The sequence below is a fragment of the Ctenopharyngodon idella genome, chromosome 24, assembly GCF_019924925.1.
Source record: "Ctenopharyngodon idella isolate HZGC_01 chromosome 24, HZGC01, whole genome shotgun sequence".
In the NCBI taxonomy this organism is placed as follows: domain Eukaryota; kingdom Metazoa; phylum Chordata; class Actinopteri; order Cypriniformes; family Xenocyprididae; genus Ctenopharyngodon; species Ctenopharyngodon idella.
Genome location: NC_067243.1, coordinates 22,815,755 through 22,837,929, shown reverse-complemented (window position 1 = coordinate 22,837,929; position 22,175 = coordinate 22,815,755). Strand labels below are relative to the sequence as shown.

Sequence of the window (22,175 nt, the reverse complement as noted above, 5' to 3'; positions counted from 1 at the left end):
GTAAACTAAAACAACGCTGCAAAATCAGTCCGCATGTTGCTGCTAGCGTGCGTTACTCATTAAACCTGACTAAAACATTAGTGTTTGTTATGACATAGTCAATTTAAACGTTTTAAAAGAGTATCGTGCAGTGGGAACGCGGACTATTCAAACCCAAGCCCTGCGTGACCTCACGGAAGCGCTCTATGTAACACATGTGGCTTTAGCGGAATGGGACGTAACAATTAAATTCGAATTTAAAAACAAACAAAAGAAGCGAATTCAAAATTTCGCGACAAAAACCTACGAATCAATGAACGAATGATTATGTCAGCTCGATATTTAAAGTGCTTACCTATTTAAGGTGTACGAGCCGTTCCGTTTGAACCTCATTTTGGATGATAAAAGTTTTACGATTAAATCCAGAACTGTAAAATAATCAGCCTGCTAACGGAGTATGTTACAGTAAGCTGCTGAAACACAAAGAGAGGAGAGTCCTGAGTACGAGACCGCCTCTAATGTCCGTTTGTCTCAGTAGGACTGGCTTAAAATCAGACAGGGGGATGAGAAGGAGATTAACGACAATTCATTGTGTGCCTGTGAAGTTATTTATGGCAATAAAACGTTATGTTTTGTCTCCGCTAACTTCTTTTGGCGAAACCGCGGCATGGATGGAGGGGTGTTTGATTGCGTGAGGAAACTGGGAAACAAAGGCGAGCGTTTTGCCAGGCAGACGAGTTTTTTTTTTTTTTTTTTTTTAAATAAGCCGCGTTTAAATATGCTGCCAAATGCTTTGTGTGTTAATGTATTTGTGTGAGTAGAGAGCGAGAGAGACAGAGAGAGAGAGAGAGACATGTTGGAGTCATACCAGCAACTTCCATTAATTTATCTGGTCCCAAACAGTGAAAGCCCAAATAATCCTAATATAAGATAAGTTTTAACTGTTTCCCAAGGCATATCGGGAAGGGAAGAGCTAAAAATAACCATAATGATGTACTTTAGTTTGGTCTCGACCACGAGACCCCACCCAATACAGCAACATTGGCTGGTTCCACTTAACTTAAAGTGCCAGACTAAAAATAGACCCAGACCAAGAGTGAGAGCAGTACAGCTCTGAAAGAAACAAAAAGAAGAATGCATTTTTCATAGTAGAAAAAAGATGAAGTTAGCTAAATCTATATTAAAATAAAATTACTATTAATTAATCTAGAAGTTTTTTCTCTAATGGACAAATATGGCTTGGTCTCTCCTATTTATTTAGCCTAAAATTGTAAATATATATATTTTTAAATAACATTTTTAAAGAACAAATCCCCAAAACACATTTAAGTTTTTAGATTGTTAGGCACTGTTTTCGCCTTTCCTATTATGCTATTTTTTGGATCTTGGTCATTTTTTAAATCTCTTGTTTCAGAAATAAAAAAAGGGCACATAATTTGAACTGGATAACCCTAAAGGGTCCTTCGGACAAGTTTGAGCAAAATCCTTTTTTTTTTTTCTTCTTTTTTAATTAAATTGTTTCCTTAATCCGAGCGGTACAACACTTGACTACTTTTCCTAAGTTTGCCACCTGAACACACACACAAAAAAAAAAACTGGACTTGATAAAACAATGTTAAGTGGTTGAGAAAAAAAAAAAAAAAAAAAAAAAGCTCCTTAATTGGTCCAAAAAAGGCACCCATAGGAAATGAATGGAAAGGCTATAATTTAGAGCATTTTTTTTATTTGTCCAATAAAAATCAATAAATCCAACACAATGCAGATCATACATACACATACATAAAGGGGTGAGCCTATATAACACTCAGTGTGGCAAACACTCTCTCACACACACACACACACACACACACACACACACACACACACACACAAAAGCATTGCATTGGAAGCCATTGAATGAGCCTATAACAGAGCGTTTTTTGTTTGTTTGTTTGTTTTTGTTAAATACTCTTTGTCACATTTTGTCAGTTGAGTAAGCCAATATTTGAGTAATTTTTTAAAAATTTGCCAATCAGCCACTGTAACTTTATTGTTAGAAATAAATGATTACACTGTCTCCTACTTTGTCTTTTCCTTATAGCATGGTCAGGTTTGTCTGTAAGCACATTTTGGCATCTCTGTATAGTCTCACCCAACACAAATAGTTTTTAAAAAATTCTACAATTTTAACTTGTGATAAAATCTAAAACTCAAGAGGTTAAGTTTGTTACAAATTCATAGAGTTCGTTACAAATTTATACAAGTTTATATATTTCAGCCTGAATGCAGCCATTGAGTACTACTGCCATATAGTGACTATTGATATTTTTGCTATTTTGATATTTTTATACAATCATATGTCACCAAATGTTTAGGTTTTGGCTGTCTGAACTTACTGGAATGGAACTTACTGGAACTTACTGAAGTAAAAGAAATATTAAATATAACATAAAAATAAGCATATTTATATAAAATATGGTACTTTTAGAGGTATATAAATTAAAAAATACCAAAAAAAAAAAAAAAAAAAAAAAATCACAAAAGAAATGCATAGATTGATAGTTTTTTTTAATTTTATCAAACATAGTGATATGAAATTTATTAAAAAAAAAATTGGGGTTCACACCTGAGACCTTCTCACCTTTGAGACACACATATATATATATATATATATATATATATATATATATATATATATATATGGCAATGTTTGAAATAGAAATTTGGATTCAAATTTATTAAAAGTATTAAAATTTCTTTCTTCTGCTGAACACAAAAGAAGATATTTTGAAGAATATGGGTAACCAAACAGTTGATTGAAAAAAAAAAAAAAAAAATGTAAGTCAATGGGGTCCATCAACTGTTTGGTTACCGACATTCTTCCAAATATCTTCTTTTGTGTTCAGCAGAAGAAAGAAACTCATACAGGTTTGGAACAACTTGAGGATGAGTAAATGATGACAGAATTTTCATTTTTGGGTGAACTATCCCTTTAAATATCGGCTTACAAATGGAAACAGATTACATCAGCCATTAAACAAAACAACAAAACATTGAAGAAGTGATGTTTTATTTTCTATTTGTTGTGCTGGACACATGAAATTCATCTCATGTGTGGCTGTGTTTAATTTCTTTCTGCCATTCAGTGAATTCCTCTTCCTGTCCTTCCAGTTCACATTCCCATTCAACATCTCGCTGGGTGTGGCGAATTTGATTCAAATGCACACTCATGAATTGAAAAGGAGCCAGTTTTCTCTTAAATTCTTAATCTTACATGACCCTGCAGTATGACACCGAATATGATGAATGTGCTTCTCTCTGTAGGTTAGTCTCTTGCAGAGAGCTTGGCTGGCTGGCAGCGCCATCATTATAATTACAGCAAGCTGGCAGTGTCCTGCGTGATCGATCAATGCGGCTGCAGTCTGCAAAGAGTTATGCAATCCTCAGCGAGAACCATCAGTGCTCCAGGACAATCCTGGGACAGACTGCTATTTACTGTGCAACATGGACACACCCACACACACACACACCACCTTCCAGTTTCAGAAGAGCAGTACATCTGGTTGTGGCTGAATCTTATAAACCTTAGGAAGCTGTTCTCTTGTTCTCCAATAGGACAGGTTATGATGGAGACAAGATGGCTTAGTTTGTAATTCTTAATCTGGACTAAAACATGTAATTTAAATTACTATGAAATAAAAGGCTGTTTACTCTGGTAACAGGGCAACAGCCCACTATTTTTGGCAGAACTTATGCTCAATATCATTTTAGAGACAGATTTGGGAAACTTTGCCTGCCAAACTGTTACAAAACTCAAGTGCAAGTCTCCCTCATGCACCATCCATCACATGAGGTAAATGTCAGATTCTAGACAAGAAAAATCTCAGAGGAGAATTAAGTCTAATATTCCACAATATAAAATCCAACAGCACTCAAAAACTGTCTGTTCACAAACACAAAAAGAACTAGTCAGAGGGCTTACTGAGCAATAGTTCTTTCAACACATCTGAAATAATTATCTCTTTTTTGTAGTAGTTTTCCAGAAACAAGAAAACTTTTACAAATGGTTAGTAATCATGCCGATTTATTTTTTACTATAATTGTTTAAACTTTTATATTTTATTTTTTATATATATGTGGATTTACAAATTATCATTAAGAATACATTTTAATCTTTTTTTTTTTTATACATAATACATAAAACAGCAATATATATTTTTTTAATTTTTAATATTTATTTTAAATAATCTGAAGACAACTTAACAAAAAGACATGTAATTTACTAGAGGTTCTGACAAAATGTTGATTGCTGCAGTCTTTTTAAAAATGTTTAATTAATTTTTAATTATTATTATTTTTAAATCGCTTTGAATGAATGATTGATGACTCACTCTTGTTTCATTACTGGATGCATCAGCGTTTTTGAACGAATCTCTTGAATGAATTATTCAATGACAATTACATATTTTAACAGTCACTTGTGACCGCCTAGCGGCGTAAAGATACTCGATACATCGTTATTTGAAGCACCAAGTTAAAGAGATAGTTCGCCCAAAAATGAAAATTATCCCATGATTTACTCACCCTTAAGCCATCCTATGTGTATATGACAATCGTCTTTCGGATGAACAAAATTGGAGTTATATTAAAAAATATCCTGGCTCTTCTAAGCTTGATAATGGCAGTGATTGGGTGTGAGATTTTGAAGCCCAAAAAAGTGCATCCATTCATCATAACAGTAATCCATATGACTCCAGTGGGTTAATAAATGCGTTCTGAAGCGAAGCGAAGCGATAGGTTTTTGTAAGTGAAATATCCATATTTAAAACTTTATAAACTATAATAACTAGCTTCCGGCAGACGGCCGTATGCATCGAGTACAGCAAAAGAGTAAAGGCTCGTTCACACCAAGAATGATAATTATAAAGATAACTATAAAGATAACAATAAAGATATGGTTTTAAAAATCGTTCTAAATTTAAAAGAATAGCACTGTCCACACCACAGCTATAACGATATAGAGAAACAATATAGTTGGGATCACTTTCAGAACAATTATTTTCCAGCTGTTGAACGATAAAATATGGACAACCAATCAGAATCCATTCTAATTTAAGGGCTCACGCATTTAAAACGGCAGACGACATTGTGGAGAAGTTAATCGCCGAGGTCCATAAAAAGCCACCACTTTTCGACAAGTCAAACCCCCTTTACAATTATACTTTAAAGATAATGAATTTATGGAAAACGATTCGTCATACCCTTGGAATAAATGGTGAGAAGTATTAACAATGAGATCATTATGCCAGGCTAGCACAGTGTAACATAAAATTAGCTCAGGTATCCAGCGCTAGTTTTCGAAATCATTGTGTTGCTTCCTTTGAAGATGCAGTGAAAAAGACTAGGCATTGTTTTTAGTCCACTATATTGATGTCATCAGCTAAATTCACGGTTAGATTAGATCGATTACACTAGCTATTCACTCTAAACATAGCACGCTGAGGACATCTGCTGGTTAAAGTTGTGTAAATGCAACAAGAACAGCAAGAACATGTTGTGCACACTTTGAAACCACAGTGCGTGAGCTTAGAATAAACAGACCATTATCGTTCGTTAGTGTGGACTCAAATATAGTTATCTTTATAGTTATCATTCTTGGTGTGAACGGGCCTTAACTCCTGACGCGATGTATGATGTAGGGGTAGCATAAGCTTAGACGCCTCATGCGGTTCAAACAAATAGGGCTGGACAACAAACTCAAGCTCCTCTTTTAGACTTCTAATTCGTGACCGGTGTTTTGTTTTGCTCTATCCTGTGCGCTTCCGCATTCATCAACGCGTCATGCGTCAGGTCAGAGATTACTCTTTCTCCGTAACTTGATGCGTACTGGCGTCTAGCGAAAGCTATTTATTATAGTTTATAAAGTTTTAAATATGGATATTTTTTCTTACAAAAACCCATCGCTTCTCCAGAATACTTTTTGTGAACAAAAACAAAACAAAACAAAAATAACGACTTTATTTAACAATTTGAACTGTTGTCATTCACAGTTGACGTAGCGAACGCAGTGGAAGCTTTTGTGTTTACGTTCGAATGCCGGCTCAGTATTGGCTGATGTTTGGACGTAAACACGGAAGCCTGCACTGCGTTCACTACATCAACTGTGTATGACAACAGTTCAAATTGTTAAATAAAGTCATAATTTTTTTGTTTTTGCACAAAAACAAGTATTATCGTTGCTTCATAACATTAAGGTTGAACCACTGTAGACACATGGACTATTTTAACAATGTCTTTACTGCTTTTCTGGACCTTGAATGTGGTAATTTCATTGCTTTCTATGGGAGATCATCAAAAATGTCTTAATTTGTGTTCTGAAGATGAACAAAGGTTTTATGGGTTTGGGACAACATGAGGGTGAGTAATTAATGACAGAAATTTCATTTTTGGGTGAACTAACACTTTAAGTTTAACTAGAACTAGTCACGAAATGGACAAGTAGGCTTTTGTGGCATCTTACAATCTCCTGTTACAAACAGTGTTAAGTGGCTTTGCTCAGACCTATAATGTGCACCATGTGGCCAGAGTGACGTAAGTGTTCGCTGAAATGTGTCAGACCTCCTGGCTGGACGTTCTGCCTGTAGGCGCACAGTCAAATCAATCTGCACCAACCCCGGATGAACCACAGAGTCTCTGTTGTTACTGCCTCTCATAGTAGACCAGCCTAATTACAGTAGGAAAGATCAAGAATAATAGCCTACACCGAATATTATTTGTTGGCTCACTAACCTAATTAATGTAACAAGATTTGAGGCACAGTTAACACTGTGATAAATTGATCCAAACCCTGTTAAAGTCAATGAAACCTCAGACGGCATAAACTATTTGGCGCCAAGAGAAAGTTTACGAACTTATGTAACTCGATTTATGTTTGGATAAATAGCTGAAGAATGCGATATTAGTTTCCACACAAGTTTAAGATGATAACATCTGTGGGAGGCTGGGTAGAGACGATAACAGCCGCTGTGTTGCTCTCACTCCTCCAGAACATTCCACTCATGTCTGCATACTTCCCAATATGGTCCAACATCTCTTTTCAAGACACAGAAAGGACTTCATGCGGTTCATTTCGCTTCAAAAGGACTGGTAAACTGTGAATTTGAACCATCAAACAGAAGAAACACTCATAAATAGGTTAAAAAAAAATAGGTATGAGGGTTATGGAACTTCTTTTACAGTAGTAAAAAGATAGAGAGTTAGAGAGAATAACTGAAGATGAATTGCTGCCATCTAGTGTGTAAATGAGGATTTTAGGAGGGAAACAAACATATAAGACTTGGAAAATATGATGAATATGCCATATCAAATCCGTGTTTTTATCTTTTTGGAGCTTGACAACCCAATTTCTCCTTTCACTGTATGGAAAAAGAGCAGCCTGGACATTCTGATAAACAATTCTTTTTTTGTTTCATGTAAGAAAGTAAGTCATACAGGTGCAATTGCGTGAGAATTTTCATTTTTTTGGGTGAACTATCACTTTAATAACTCTCACACCATCTGCATGAATGATAATGAAACTTCATATCAGGTGGCTTTCTTTATATTTCTGACTCGAGAGAAACTGTGGGGTTTTTGTGGGTATATTCCATATAACCGTTTTGTCTCGCTGCAATATCCTGTAATCTAGACTATCACACTTGAAGTCATACACTGTATGGTTTCATTTCTCTTTCATAAGCTGAAGAACATCTGACACTAGGAGTTTCACATCGTTCTGCAAGCACATTTGAGATATGAGAAAGACTGATAGAAAAAAAAGGGTGAAATTTTGGCAGGATGTCTGGAAATGTACTGGGGGGAAAAACAGCTAAATGACTTTTTGGGTTAAATAAAGTCACTTTTTTTTCTAAAAGTCACATTTTCACCACATGATTTTTATTTATTCATTTATTGATTTTAATGTGCAGCAAGGCTGCATTTATTTTATGAAAAAAAAAAACAGTAAATAAATAAAAACAGTATCAAACAGTAATATTGTGAAATATTATTACAAATTAAAATATTTTTATATGATGATTTGATGCTCAAAAAAGATATACTATTATTATCAATGTTGACAACAGTATTTTTGTGGAAAACAAGATACATTTTGATGAATAGAAAGTTTAAAAGAACAGCATTTATTTGAAACATTAAACTTAAATGTCACTTTTTGACAATGAATGACGATCAATTTAACATCTGTGTGAAAGCATCAATTTCTTAAAAAAAAAAAAATAATAAAAATAATAATAATAATAAAAATAAATAAAATCTTCCTGACCCAAAATAGCAAAAATGATAGTTATGGAAATTAAGATTTTTTTTTTTAAGAATAAAACGGCTGACTTTTTTGGTTTGCTAAGGCAAATTTTACAGCTGAGTTAAAAAATAAAGCCAATAAATTCCACCCCTGAAGAAATCACATATTACATTACAATCATGTTGGTTAAACAGACGTTGTTAGTTTTTGTTACTGTCTGAGGTCATTTTGGGGCATCTTACAGCTGTCAAGCTTTTACTTGCCACTATAAGACAACTATCCTGTGCTGCAGCTGCAACTACATTTAGTCACCAGAGGCCTACATTGCAACCTTTTTACTTCACTTTGCATGATGCTTCCTCCAGAAAACACCACCAAAAAGAGCTTTATATACAGATAAATCAACTAAGAGATACATAGTCTTAAAGTCGTCATGAAGCGGAAGTTGCGATAGTCTTGATTTTGTCCATGGGGAATTGATTGGATGGTTGTGGTTTACTATTGGTGGCTCTCATGTGAGTGACAGGTTGCCCCGCCCTCGTGCCAGTAAACATATCATTAGAGAAGAGATGTTGCTGCAAGAGGGAGGGGAAGTTATTTTGATTAAAGATTACAAGAGGATGCAAATTAGAAAAAAAAAAAAATGTACATGAATAAATAATTTATAATAAATACTGCAATATTCCATACACTGTGTTCGTGGTCATCCAGTTTGAAATGTTGCTAAAAAAACGGAACATTTTTCGGATTTTCCGTTGCAGTGTTCTCTCCATATTTACGATTCTTTGCAGCCTTTAGCCACTGCCTACTGCCTACAACGCGCTGAATCCTTCACTGGAAACTCGAAAATAACTCACTACCTCTAAACATTTACTTTATGAATTCTTGCACCCGGGAACAAAAGTCGACACCATTATAACTAAAAGTTTGCTAAGAAGTATTTCCTACTAAAGCAAGGTGATATTTTACTAGTAAGTGTATCCATAGCAGACTGGTGGGAGTGGCCTTGGAGGACAACATGCCCAGTGCATTATGAGTGTTGAAGTTTTCCTATCCTTTTTGAAAATAGGAAGACAACAACCTTTTTTCTGTTTTTTTTCCCTGTTTTCTCTAATGAGGTAGCACAAAAAAAAATCTGCTTTCTACTGTAGAAAAGAGAAGTACCTCTTTAACATCAGCATGCAAGTATTTCAGGATCCACATTGTGAATCATTAACAGTGCCTTAGGGTACGTTTACACAAAGTTTTTTTGATTTGCTTTTTTTGTGTACAGATGACAACGTTGTCAAAATGATCCCAGTTCACACGATCCACAAAAATGACTGTATTCTGCTGCCAGGCCAGTAGATGGCACTTTGTAAAGAAACACTATATGGGCCAACATACTGAACACGTAATACGAATGTGCATGATATCTCCGTTTTCACAAATTCACGTGTTTGTTGTTTATATGGAGACGATAAAGGTATCATTTTCAAAAAATTGCACTTTGAAACCTGTTTTCAAACATTTGCATTTTCATGATTTCATGTAATCGGCCCCTTATAATGTAGATTATTTCCTGTCTGAAAAGAACAAGATTTGTTCTCAATACCTAGTGAGAACTTAGAGACCACACCCACAGTGAAATATATTGCGTGCTTGTTCAGTGTTTTCTATTGCTCTTTTGAATCTATGAGTTCCTTTCAGATGTGTCACAATACTTTCAGAATGAAAGGGAACGGATGTGAGAGCAAAGCCATTAAAACACACTCAAATTCAGATTCAATGCATTCCAATTAATTAGTCATTTACTTGCCAATAAATAAATGAATACATAAATTTGAGATTATTATGATGACTAAACCCCATTCATCCAAGTCCAGATGCTTCTAAAATCTACACTACACAGCTGTTTAGCCCCATTTGAGTCAAGACTTTGATTGAAATGGTTTATTTCTGAGACCATTTAGGTTGCTTCTTCTTTTGCTGAATAGTATTACACTGCAGGTAGATCAGTAATATCAGCACTATGGTGACCGCAGCTGTGTGGAGGGGTTCGGGTTTGACTCGATGCCAATGGCACTGGAATGTGAACTGATTTGACCTCGACTTGCGGTCCAGTAGTTTGGACGTATTGCAATCTTCCTTTTAATAATTACACAGCAAACAAGTAAAGGAAGTTAAAGGTGATATTGTGCAATAAACAAACTGCTTTTGTTCCGTTATGAATGAATGTTACTAGGGAATATACCAAATATAGAAATTCAGGCCAATACAGATGGCAAAATAACTTTTCCATGTAATGGGCAAAAACCGATATAATAGTTGATACTATAAAAAAGAAGTTTATATCTTGGTATAGGTAAGCAATAAGGTACGAGAAGCTATGCTGTATCCACTTTGCGTCGTGCCTAACAACACCTTTCAGCCGTGACTTATTCACGATATAGTACTAGCCTCAAGTACCTTATTACTTTTATAAAACGCTTACCACACAATACAAATATTAAAACCAAGAATATGTAACAATGCAACTTTCATGAAGTAAACTCTTACTAAAAGCCTTCCTTCCGCCGGAAAAAAATAGTCCATGACTGTGAACAGCAACAGAACTTACATTATAACGCCATTAGATGGCGGCAAAGACTGTCTTCACGAGTGTGTCAGTCAGTAGCGAAGACTTTTACATTGAAAAGACTGAACTGTTGTGAACACGGAACAAGGCGCAACTGACAAATGCTTTGACTAGCGCTGTCAGTCATGGGAAAATCCCTTAACTGTTAAAAAGGACAAGATAAGACATTTAAGATTTTTTACATTATTTTTTATTATTATGTACACAGGACTGACCTGAAGGATAATGCTAAATCTGAATGCAGGTAATAAACTCGCTCACTCAATATCTTTCTCACAATACTCTTCTATATAACCCAGTAAGCTTCAATAAACAATTTCAATTGTAAACATACAGTTTGCATTGCTAAGAGTGGTTGCTAAGGGTGTTGTGTAGTGATACACAGAACCGTTGAGTGAAGCGGTCATAGCCGTGTTTTATCATGAATAAAACACAGCTATTGACCAATCAGAATCAAGGACAAACTAACTGTGAGTGTATAAAGTATATGCTCCAATTATGAAAATAATAATACAAAATTAAACTATAATAATAATAGTAATAATATAGATTATTAAAATATTATATGGACAATTTGATACATTTATAAAATGTATATTTAATATATTTAAGTTTTATCAACAAAAATTGAGTTCTTACTATTAAAACTACTTATGATAATAAAATAATCACAACAATTAACCTCATTATCAGTCTTAGAAAACTGAATATATATATATATATATATATTAGTACTGTGCAAAATGCACAAGTATTTTCAACAAAAAATAAATAAATAAATAAATTAGTGAGCATAAAAGACTGCTTTCAAAAACATTAACAAATCTTACCGACCCTAAACGTTTGAACGGTAGTGTACACGAAACATTTCAACTATGCAAAATGTAAACTACAATTCATTCAAATTAATTTGAAGTCAAAACACGTTTAAAAAAATGTCAAAAACTGATGTTGATAACAAAAACGTCCATGAACATTAACATTACAGGCCCTATACAGTCCTTATGCATAAAACATAGCGTGACACGTCATCCACACACATAAAGGAGACATGATATGGAGCTCAATATGTAATTTAATAAGGCGCACTTAATACACCAGCTGTTCCGTGACTCCGCAGCGGTCATAGGCAGTGATGTTTACAGACATGTAACGAGCGGAACAGCTCATGAATGAGGATTCAATAACAGTATCCAGCCTGGAGAGGGCGCACATGCATTATTATAATACAGGACCAGCACCAGCAGAGACCACCAAGAACACGTACTTCAGTACAATGTAACGAATGAATTAAAGCTCTGACTAGCAGACTTCATTGAGCTGTCAAACTTCTTTTGAAACTCATAAAACCGCTGTCAATGACAAAACTTTGCATTAAATCCCTTTTTAAGTAATTCAATCTGAATAAAACCGATATTTAGCATTTCAAAAGAACCTGTCGTGATGAAGTTTTAGTAATGACGATATGAAACACCTTGACAATAGCATAATAGTTAAAATGAGTAAATTGACAAGACTGCCTAATCAGAGCTCATTGGCTGACAGCAGACATTCCATCTCAACAGCCAATCCAAAAGACTATGACTAAAGTTCAAAACTACAGCGCATGTTTTTGGTTTTGATAGACTGATTTAGATGTTTGACCAACATTGCATAAGCTATCTCAAGACACTTTTAGAAAGCTAGTCTTATTGACATTTTGTGTGGTGATGTTTGCTTTACAGTGCCAATTATTATGTGAATCCTATGAGCTAATTGTTAGAAATTCACGTCAGATAAAAGAGGTTAACACAATCACAAAAGGTTATCAGGTATCACAAGAGTGTCAGTCTTGCCCTGCTAGATGAAATATACATCAACTCAAACTTGTAAAATATTTTATACATCAAACATATGCTTTCAAGTTACTGCTGCTACCCCCATTTGAATCAATGACACATTGCGATAAAGAAAAACGTTTTAAAGATCTAGTTTAAGTGCTTAGAAGATTTATTTTTTATATTTCATATGGTTTTGACGAGCCTTTAAAAAAAACAAAAAAAAAAAACACTTTCATATTCTAAAGGTAAAAAGTATATTATTTTCAAATATCTTGAATTATTAATTCCTGAATATTTTCTCAGTTGCACCACATGACATTTTACAACCTGAACTAACCTTGTTTTGTCATAAAAAGGACCAACTATCTGATATTTTAAGAGATTTACTTACTATGACACAGCTATGAGGGTCAGCATGAGTCTTCTCTATCATTAAACACTCTTTGTTATATTACATCCCGAATCCCGGAAATGTTGGGACGTTTTTTAAATTTGAATAAAATGAAAACTAAAAGACTTTCAAATCACATGAGCCAATATTTTATTCACAATAGAACATAGATAACATAAATGTTTAAACTGAGAAATTTTACAATTGTATGCACGAAATGAGCTCATTTTAAATTTGATGCCTGCTACAGGTCTCAAAATAGTTGGGACGGGGGCATGTTTACCATGGTGTAGCATCTCCTCTTCTTTTCAAAACAGTTTGAAGATGTCTAGACATCGAGGTTATGATTTTCTGGAGTTTTGGTGTTGAAATTTGGTCCCATTCTTGCCTGATATAGGTTTTCAGCTGCTGAAGAGTTCGTGGTCATCTTTGACGTATTTTTCGTTTAATGATGCGCCAAATGTTCTCTATAGGTGAAAGATCTGGACTGCAGGCATGCCAATTCAGCATCCGGACTCTTCTACGACGAAGCCATGCTGTTGTTATAGCTGCAGTATGTGGTTTTGCATTGTCCTGCTGAAATACACAAGGCCTTCCCTGAAATAGACGTCGTCTGGAGGGGAGCGTATGTTGCTCTAAAACCTTTATATACCTTTCAGCATTCATAGTGCCTTCCAAAACATGCAAGCTGCCCATACCGTATGCACTTATGCACCCCCTTAGTTGGCATCTGCAGATGGCATGGCGGATTGTGTTTACCGACAGTGGTTTCTGGAAGTATTCCTGGGCCCATTTAGTAATGTCATTGACACAATCATGCTGAAGAGTGATGCAGTGTCGTCTGAGGGCCTGAAGACCACAGGCATCCAATAAAGGTCTTTGGCCTTGTCCCTTACGCACAGTTTCTCTGAATCTTGATGATGTTATGCACTGTAGATGATTAGATTTGCAAAGCCTTTGCAATTTGACGTTGAGGAACATTGTTTTTAAAGTATTCCACAATCTTTTTAAGCACTCTTTCACAGATTGGAGTTTTCCCATCTTTACTTCTGAGAGACTCTGCCTCTCTAAGACATCCCTTTTATAGCTAATCATGTTACAGACCTGATAGCAATTAACTTAATTAGTTGCTAGATGTTTTCCCAGCTGAATCTTTTCAAAATTTCTTGCTTTTTCAGCCATTTGTTGCCCCCGTGCCAACTTTTTTGAGACCTGAAACCCATTGAAATCGCGCTTAAACGATTTGGCTCAGTGCGATTATGAAATCCCAAAGCTGTGATTACTTTTTATGCACGGCTTGTCAATGAACTATGGCTCCAAATGCTAATCCATCTGAAAGCACTGTGAGTTTGAATCGCTTATAATGTGCATTTGAAAAAACAACACGCGTCAAACATCTTTCCAGACATGAGAAGCATTTATTAACATCTCGTCCAACAAAAGACAACATTTAATAAAATGTTTTTACCCCAAACTCACTTCATAACGACAGTTGAGCGTCCTTCTGTGAGATGATGTGGCTTCTTACACAGAATAAGGCAGTCGTGTGTTTAATAGTCATGTTTAATCAATCAAAGCGTTTCAATCTTCTGTTTATTCTGGAATGACGCGTTCTACTTTGGCAGCAAGGCATATTTGCAGTTTCTGTGCGAGAGCGCCCTCTGGCTTTCAAATGGAGAAGCATTTACTACTGATCACAGAGCCATACAGCTCTGACAAGCTGCGCATAAAATAATCGCAGCCTTTGCCAAATCGAGTGTGATAAAATTGCGATAAATCGTGCAGCCCTACATTTGTTATATTATTTATGTTCAATTGTGATTAAAATATTTTCTCATGTGATTTGTCTTTTAGTTTTCATTTTATTCAAATTTAAAAAACATCCCAACATTTCCGGAATTTGGGTTGTGTATATTTTATTTATTATATATATATATATATATCTTAAACAAAATATAAAATAAAGAGCTTAATATCACTTAATTTTGGACTTGTTTTGAAATGTACTGGCAATTTCGGCTTTGCACTAAGTATAGTATTTGCAAGCAAACAAGAAAGTAAGCAGCCAAGTAAAACAAGTACAAACTCCAAGGACAGACCAGGACCTTCTAGAAGAAAAACAAAAAAAACTAAACACTGCCATAATTCACCAAACATCAAAATCCTTATACAAAACAGTTCTCAAGACTGCAGATAATAATGGTCTCTTTTGTCAAACTAATCAACTCATTTCCTTTTTCTTCTAGGTAACACACTTTCCTTTTGACCATTTGTTACAAATGTAACTTTTTTTTTTTTTTAAATAAATCAAATATTTAAACATTGCAGCACGCTAAAACCCACTAAATGAATAACTAAAGCTGACCAGTCATAAAATTTGACCTGGCATAATAAACGTCATGGCTATTGTAAAATCTGACACAGTTCCCATAAAGCACTGTTCTGAAAACAATGGCTCCCTCCACCCAGTGGAGACGCTTCCTTCCCTCCGGCCTTTCTGTAATTGCTATTTTTTCTACATAGTGTAAATCTCCACTCAAATAAAAGCTCTATACTCCATCCTATGTGTGTCAAGTGCCCTCCTTGACATCAATAGCTTCAAAGTCTCTAAAACTATTACTAGCATACAAAACATCCCTGACTTAGCGCTAACAGTACCCAGACAGAACCTGACTGTTTTTGCACAATTTCTTCTGATCAGATTAAGGACAAATCGAAATCAAAATTGACACAGAATAATACACTGATATTAAAATTTTGGCAGATACCAATAAGCTGCTAATTACTGACATGGTATGGCCAATAAATTATAAAAATTCTAAACTATTTTGTCTAAATGAATTCATTTGTTTTAAAAGCTATATGTGAATTTAAACATCAAAACATCAGAATGTACAATAAGAAAAATAAATATTCATTTTGAGATTAGCTAAAAGTTATTACATTATGTTTGAAAGTAGGATGCACCGATGTATCGACCAATAATCGGTTTTGGCTGATAAAAGCAATTATTTTAAAAACAGCCGATGATCAGGACCGATTATATCCTGGTCAGTCAAAAAGTGGGTGGAAAAACTTGTCAGACTGCAACTCATATTGTGTGAAGAAAATGTCTCTTGTGTTGAATTCAGCGACAATATGGCATTAACAGTTAAAAAAAATAGTGACGTTAAAGGGTTAGTTCACCCAAAATTCTGTCAATTACTCACCCTCATGTCGTTCATCTTCGAAACACAAATTAAGATATTTTTGATGATATAATCAACACTTTCAAGGTCCAGAAAGGTACTAAAGACAGCCGACGTGATGCTAAAACAGCCGACGTGATGCTGATGCAGGAACCGGCCAATAATGAGTCGGCGTTTGAACGTAGAACCTGGAAGCGCTGGACGTAAACAACGTATGAGAATGACACAGAAGAGAAGATATTGTTAAATAAAGTCATTATTTTTTGCGCACAAAAAGTATTCTTGTCGCTTCATAAAATTAAGGTTGAATCACTGCAGTCACGTTGACTGTTTTAACGATATCTTTAGTACCTTTCTGGACCTTGAAAGTGTTGATTATATTGCTGTCTTTGGACGAGTCATATACCTCTCGGATTTTATCAAAAATATCTTAATTTTTTGTTTTGAAAATGAACAAAGGTCTTACAGATGTGGAACGGGTGAGTAATAAATGACAGAATGTTCATTTTTTGGTGAACTAACCCTTTAAAGCAGGCTCTATTTGACCCTGTGTAACACCCAGGGTTGCCAGTCCATGGTTTTTCCCTACACCAATCATTATTTGTAGTTGGCCTCCCTCCCATCCCATCCAATAGTCGCAAATAGCTTTGTGCTTTGTTATTTCTGATAAGAAACAAAGTCTCAGCTTTCAAATTACGTCCATTTGATCATAAAATCCAAACAAACAAATGCCGTTTTGACGCTCTTAAATGTGACGTGACAGATTGCTGTAGAGCCTCAGTTCAAGCAGCAGCACAAGTCTTTTCTTCCAATTTATAGCTTAGTTATAGCATGAAAAAACATGCATTAACATCAGAAGGTATGTTGAAAGATACAGTACAACTTACCAAAATGTATCATGTCTCATGTAATCGCTCAATCAGCGTTTTAACTGCGGAAAGACTGCAATAAAACATGTCACGTAACATATTTACCTCAGGAAAGTTATCCAAAGTTCACAGTTCTCTAAGTGTGGGTCTCTGCAGGTTGGAGTAATGGGCATGCCAAAAAGTAGGGGCGTGGAGAAAAGTCTTTATCATTGGTCGCAAAAGCTGTCTGTCAGGGTGTGGGGTAGGGTTAGGGGTTAGTTACTGTTGTTCAACACGCCATATCATTCTGAATAATCAGCTATAGATATTGGTGGAGAAATCTAAGCCTCAGTGAATCTCTGTTTGAATGATTAACTTTAAATAAGTGTTAGATGACGGCAAACGTAATGCAAGCATAAAAATATAATATTGACCAATTCTGATCCCCCCCCCCCCCCTCGCACATTCAAATGAATTCATACAATCTTATTCGTATGTTTTCATACAGTGGTTAGGGTTACAGTTGGGGTTTGAAGTGGACCTGACCAGTGTTGGGGGTAACACATTACAAGTAACTTGAGTTACATAATCAGATCATTTTTTTCAAGTAACTAATAAAGTAACACATTACTTTTAAATTGACAACAAAATATCTAAGTTACTTTTTGCAAATAAGTAATGCAAGTTACTTTCACATTTATTGACCGACAGCTCTCCTGTCCCCATGTTGAGAGAAAGTGCAGATGTGCTTTATTTGAAAGGGCCTTTAAATTTGCCAAAAATAGAACTTTTTTGTTAAAAAACAAACGATCAAGCCCAGCCCAGGTGTGAAAAAGTAACGCAAAAGTAATGTAACACATACTTTCCATAAAAAAGTAACTAAGTAACACAATTAGTTACTTTTTAGGGAGTAACGCAATATTGTAATGCTTTTGAAAGTAACTTTCCCCAACACTGGACCTGACCTGCATTATTTCTTGCAGAATATTCTGTTCAATAAGTTACAAATGCTTGCTCATGTTGTCTTTATTGATAAATTCACTTGCAAGTTTGAATAAACACAATTAAACCCATTCTTCTGCCTGAATACTGGGTGAATCGCAGGGCAGAAGCCAAAATGTCACTTATGCAAGACTTCAAAACAGGAAAGGATTTGGCCTACCAGCCTGCAATGGCCAGCATGATGTTTTATGTGGTCAGAACAGACAAAAACAGCAGCAGCAGGTCAAGAGAGGGTGCTTATGTAATGAGACGGGAATGTGAATGTATGGTCACTGTCTTTGGACCTGTTAAACCAGCTGTATGATGGCATAAACCCATAGGAATGCCTGACAATGCCTGACCTTCTGTCTATAACAGAGGCTGAAGCCACATGATGTGACCAACAGAGATGATCTTAAAATTACATTCTGGTATATGTTTCATCTTGCACGTGCTTATTCATTGTTTCATAGCCTAATATATTATATATATATATATATATATATATATATATATACATCTGTGGTAATAGAATTCATTTTATTGAGAGTTGCCAATTCGATCAAACATGAGCAACAGAGAGTTCAACATTATGCAAATGAGAGGTGACATAATGCAATGGGAGTGCAGATGAGAGTTCACAAGATTCAAAGCTCTCTGACTTTGCTCAGAAGATGGTTAAAACATTTGTTATTAAAACATGCTATATCCTGTAATAATAATAATAATAGAAAAATACCACAGCCCCTATGATGTACAGTATGATTTTTGTCAGTTAAATATTTACTGGTGATTTTTCCAAAAATGAAAAAAAAAAACCTTTTCAAGGGTAAAAAAAATCTAATTAATTTTATTATTGCATAATGAGGTAAATTACAAAGGGCATAAACAGCACATAAATCTCTGGACATCATTCATCAGTCATTTATGCAGCAAAATAAATAATCAAATGCAAATATATCTACAAATAATTGTCCCTTCATGGGTTTAACTACAAGACCAGGAAGCGAGTGTCAACCTGCTCATGTGAGCAATGCTAATTGCTTTGCAAGTAGGCAATGTCAGCTGTATAATTAATCAACGGATTAAAGGCTCATAAAGATAAGTGCCATTTAAAATGGAAAATCAGACAAAATAAGAACAGAGATGCCCAGAGCAGATCTGAACCTGTAGTTGATATGAAACAACCAAATATAAGCTTGAACCACAGTCAGTCAACAGTTTAAAACCGTCTCTACTGTTCTGCAAATCATGACCTGTCATTAAGGCTATTGAGAATGAGTAAATATACATGCGTGATATGCTCTGGACCTCAAAACAATCAGTTTGGATCATTACAAAAGGTATCGAACAATGTACAATATGACCTTGATTCACTATCAGCACTGAATCAAGGAATTACATCACATTCTTATGAAATTAATGATTTTTAAATTTGATTTAACTCCTAATGACTTATTTATCAACCTCAATAATGATATCAGAACATTCTTAAACCAAAAGTGTCCAATAATAGGGTGCTACCAAGATACAGTGAGTAGTAAATCATGTGATATCAACATGGCTGCCACCATGAAGGGGGTCCACCCTTACGTAGAATAAAACAGCTTTTATTAGGTCACAAATATGACGAGTCTTTATTTCATGTGAGTTAACATTACTTTAAACATATTTGTCAAAAGTACTATTCAGAAGTAAAATTTTATTACAGTAAAAAAAAAAAAAAAAAAAAAGTTACTGCGCATTTAAAAGAACAGTTGACCCCAAAAATTAAGGGAGTGTTTACACGACTCCATTTTCAACTAAAACGGAAAACTTTTTATGCGTTTTGGCTGTTCATTTACATGCAGTTTTCGCGAATTTGTGAAAACGTTGACGTCATGCGCATGCGTATTACATGTTCAGTCTATAGGTGCGTGGTGTTTCTTTACAAAGTGACATCGCCATCTACTGGCCTGGCAGCAGAATACAACGTTTTTAGTCGTTTTCGCGTATCCGTATGAACTGGGATAATTTTGACGACATTGTTGTCTGTGCGCGAAAAAAGCTAAGGAAAAACTTCTGTTTTTAGTACATCGTTGTCCTGTAAACATACCCTTAAAGTGATAGTTCACTCAAAAATGAAACTTATCCCATGATTTACTCACCTTCAAGCCATCCTAGGTGTACATGACTATCTTCTTTCAGGCGAAAACAATTGGAATTATATTTAAAAAGCCCCAAAAAAATTCATCCATCCATTATAAAAAATAATCCATATGGCGCCAGTGGGTTAATAAAGGCGTTTTGAAGCGAAGCGATGCATTTTTGTAAGAAAAATATCCATATTTAAAACTTTATAAATTCAAATAACTAGCTTCTGGCGGACGGCCGTTCGCATACTGCGCAAGCGTTAGCTCAGGCGCCGCTCGTGGTTCAAACAAATAGGGCTGGGCAACAAACTCAAGCTCCTCTTCTCTTATATAAAAATCATCTGACATTTCTCTTTAAAAATTCTCATTTTAGACTTCTAATTCATGACCGGTGTTTCGTTTTGCTCTATCCTCTGAGCTTCCACGTTCATCATTACATCATGCGTCTGGTCAGGGGTTATTCTTCCACCGCAAATCGATGCATATGGCCGTCTGCAGGAAGCTATTATAGTTAATAAAGTTTTCTTACAAAAACCCATTGCTTCGCTTCAGAAGGCCTTTATTAACTCCCTTGGAGCCGTATGGATTACTTTTATGATGGATGTTTTTTTTTATTTTTTTGGCTTCAAAATGTGTGAGTAAATCATGGGATAATTTTCATTTTTGGGTGAACTAATCCTTTAAATCCTGTCATCACTAACTCACCCTCACGTTGTTCCAAACCTGCACGACTTACTTTCTTCTACAGATCACAAAAGAAGATATTTCTTGTTTTTGGCCACACAATGAAAGTCAATGGGGTACAAAACAGCATTTGACCCCATTGGCGATTATTGTATGGACAAAAAACTCTCGAGACATTTTTCAATATCTTCTTTTATGTTCCAAAAAAGAAGGAAAGTCATACAGGTTTGGAACGACATGAGGTGAGTAAATGATTACAGGATTTTCATTTTTGGGTGAACTATCCTTTTAAGATAAACCAACCATACATACTTTATATTGTCAAACCACAATGTAAAGATGTTAAGTGACTAATGAAAATTTTACATAAAGTACAGCTCATGCAGTAAAGTTAATGTAAAACTAATCTACTTTTAGATATCCATCCAACCGTTCGCAAATACCTGAGAAAATCTCTTGAACAAAAACTGAATAAAATTCAAGCGTGTATCAAAAAGTAAAGGTTTTAATGGATCTGTAATGCATCGGTGACAAATATTAATTAAGTCTTCTAATTTCTTCTTAACCTAAAATAACCTGCCAGGTCAGGGTGTTGCTTCTCATGTGGCAGGATGTCATGAAGGAAACCACATAAGTAAAAACAAAATGCCGTGTTCTGTTTAAAGTTTCAGACAATTTTAATGTCAAACAATGTCCTGGACCCCTGTATGAAATGCTACACGAATGACTGAGTCACTTAATACAGTCATTTTTTTAATTCCACTAAACCTCAAAATTCAACATTTTAAAAAAAACAAATACAACTTAAATTTGTAATCTGGCATAAAACTTCACAAATGTGAAGACAGCAAAATGTATGCCACAAACTCAAACATGACAATTTATAAGTGACCAATATATTGAACTCACCCCATTAACCAGTCCATTCTGCTGGCAGCTGATCCACGCCAGCTTTGCTCTGACTTTCACCGGCTGTCTCAAATTATATCCAGGGCTTGATTTTTTGGTCTCTATGGAGTGGTGCCTAAAACAGTTTTGGACATAGAGGTTCTCCTCACTGACTTTGAATGATGTTTCTAAAGAGCCACGATTTGTACTCAGCAGCTGGTATTGTCAGGACTGCTGGGGTTCAGTTGTCAGTGTTGTGGATGCCGGTGGTCCGTGGCTTGATGTCTGTAATACACGCAAGTGCACTGAGAGTCTGCTTCAGTCCCGCTGCTGCTTGATTTCAGGAATCCGGAAGTATACACGGCT

General features: G+C 35.3%; 1 protein-coding gene across 2 annotated transcripts in view; it reads right to left on the bottom strand.

The window, feature by feature from the left end:
• Positions 1 to 22,175, bottom strand: part of mob2a (MOB kinase activator 2a) — a 55,386-nt gene extending 33,211 nt beyond the window's left edge. The window contains exon 1 of one of the 2 annotated variants that reach the window (XM_051883515.1): positions 21,831 to 22,175. In XM_051883515.1, coding sequence (XP_051739475.1) covers positions 21,831 to 21,847 — 17 coding nt within the window. In that variant the 5' untranslated portion in view covers positions 21,848 to 22,175. Of the gene's footprint in view, positions 1 to 334; positions 552 to 21,830 lie in introns of those variants that run through there. The other variant, XM_051883513.1, reaches the window with a different exon arrangement.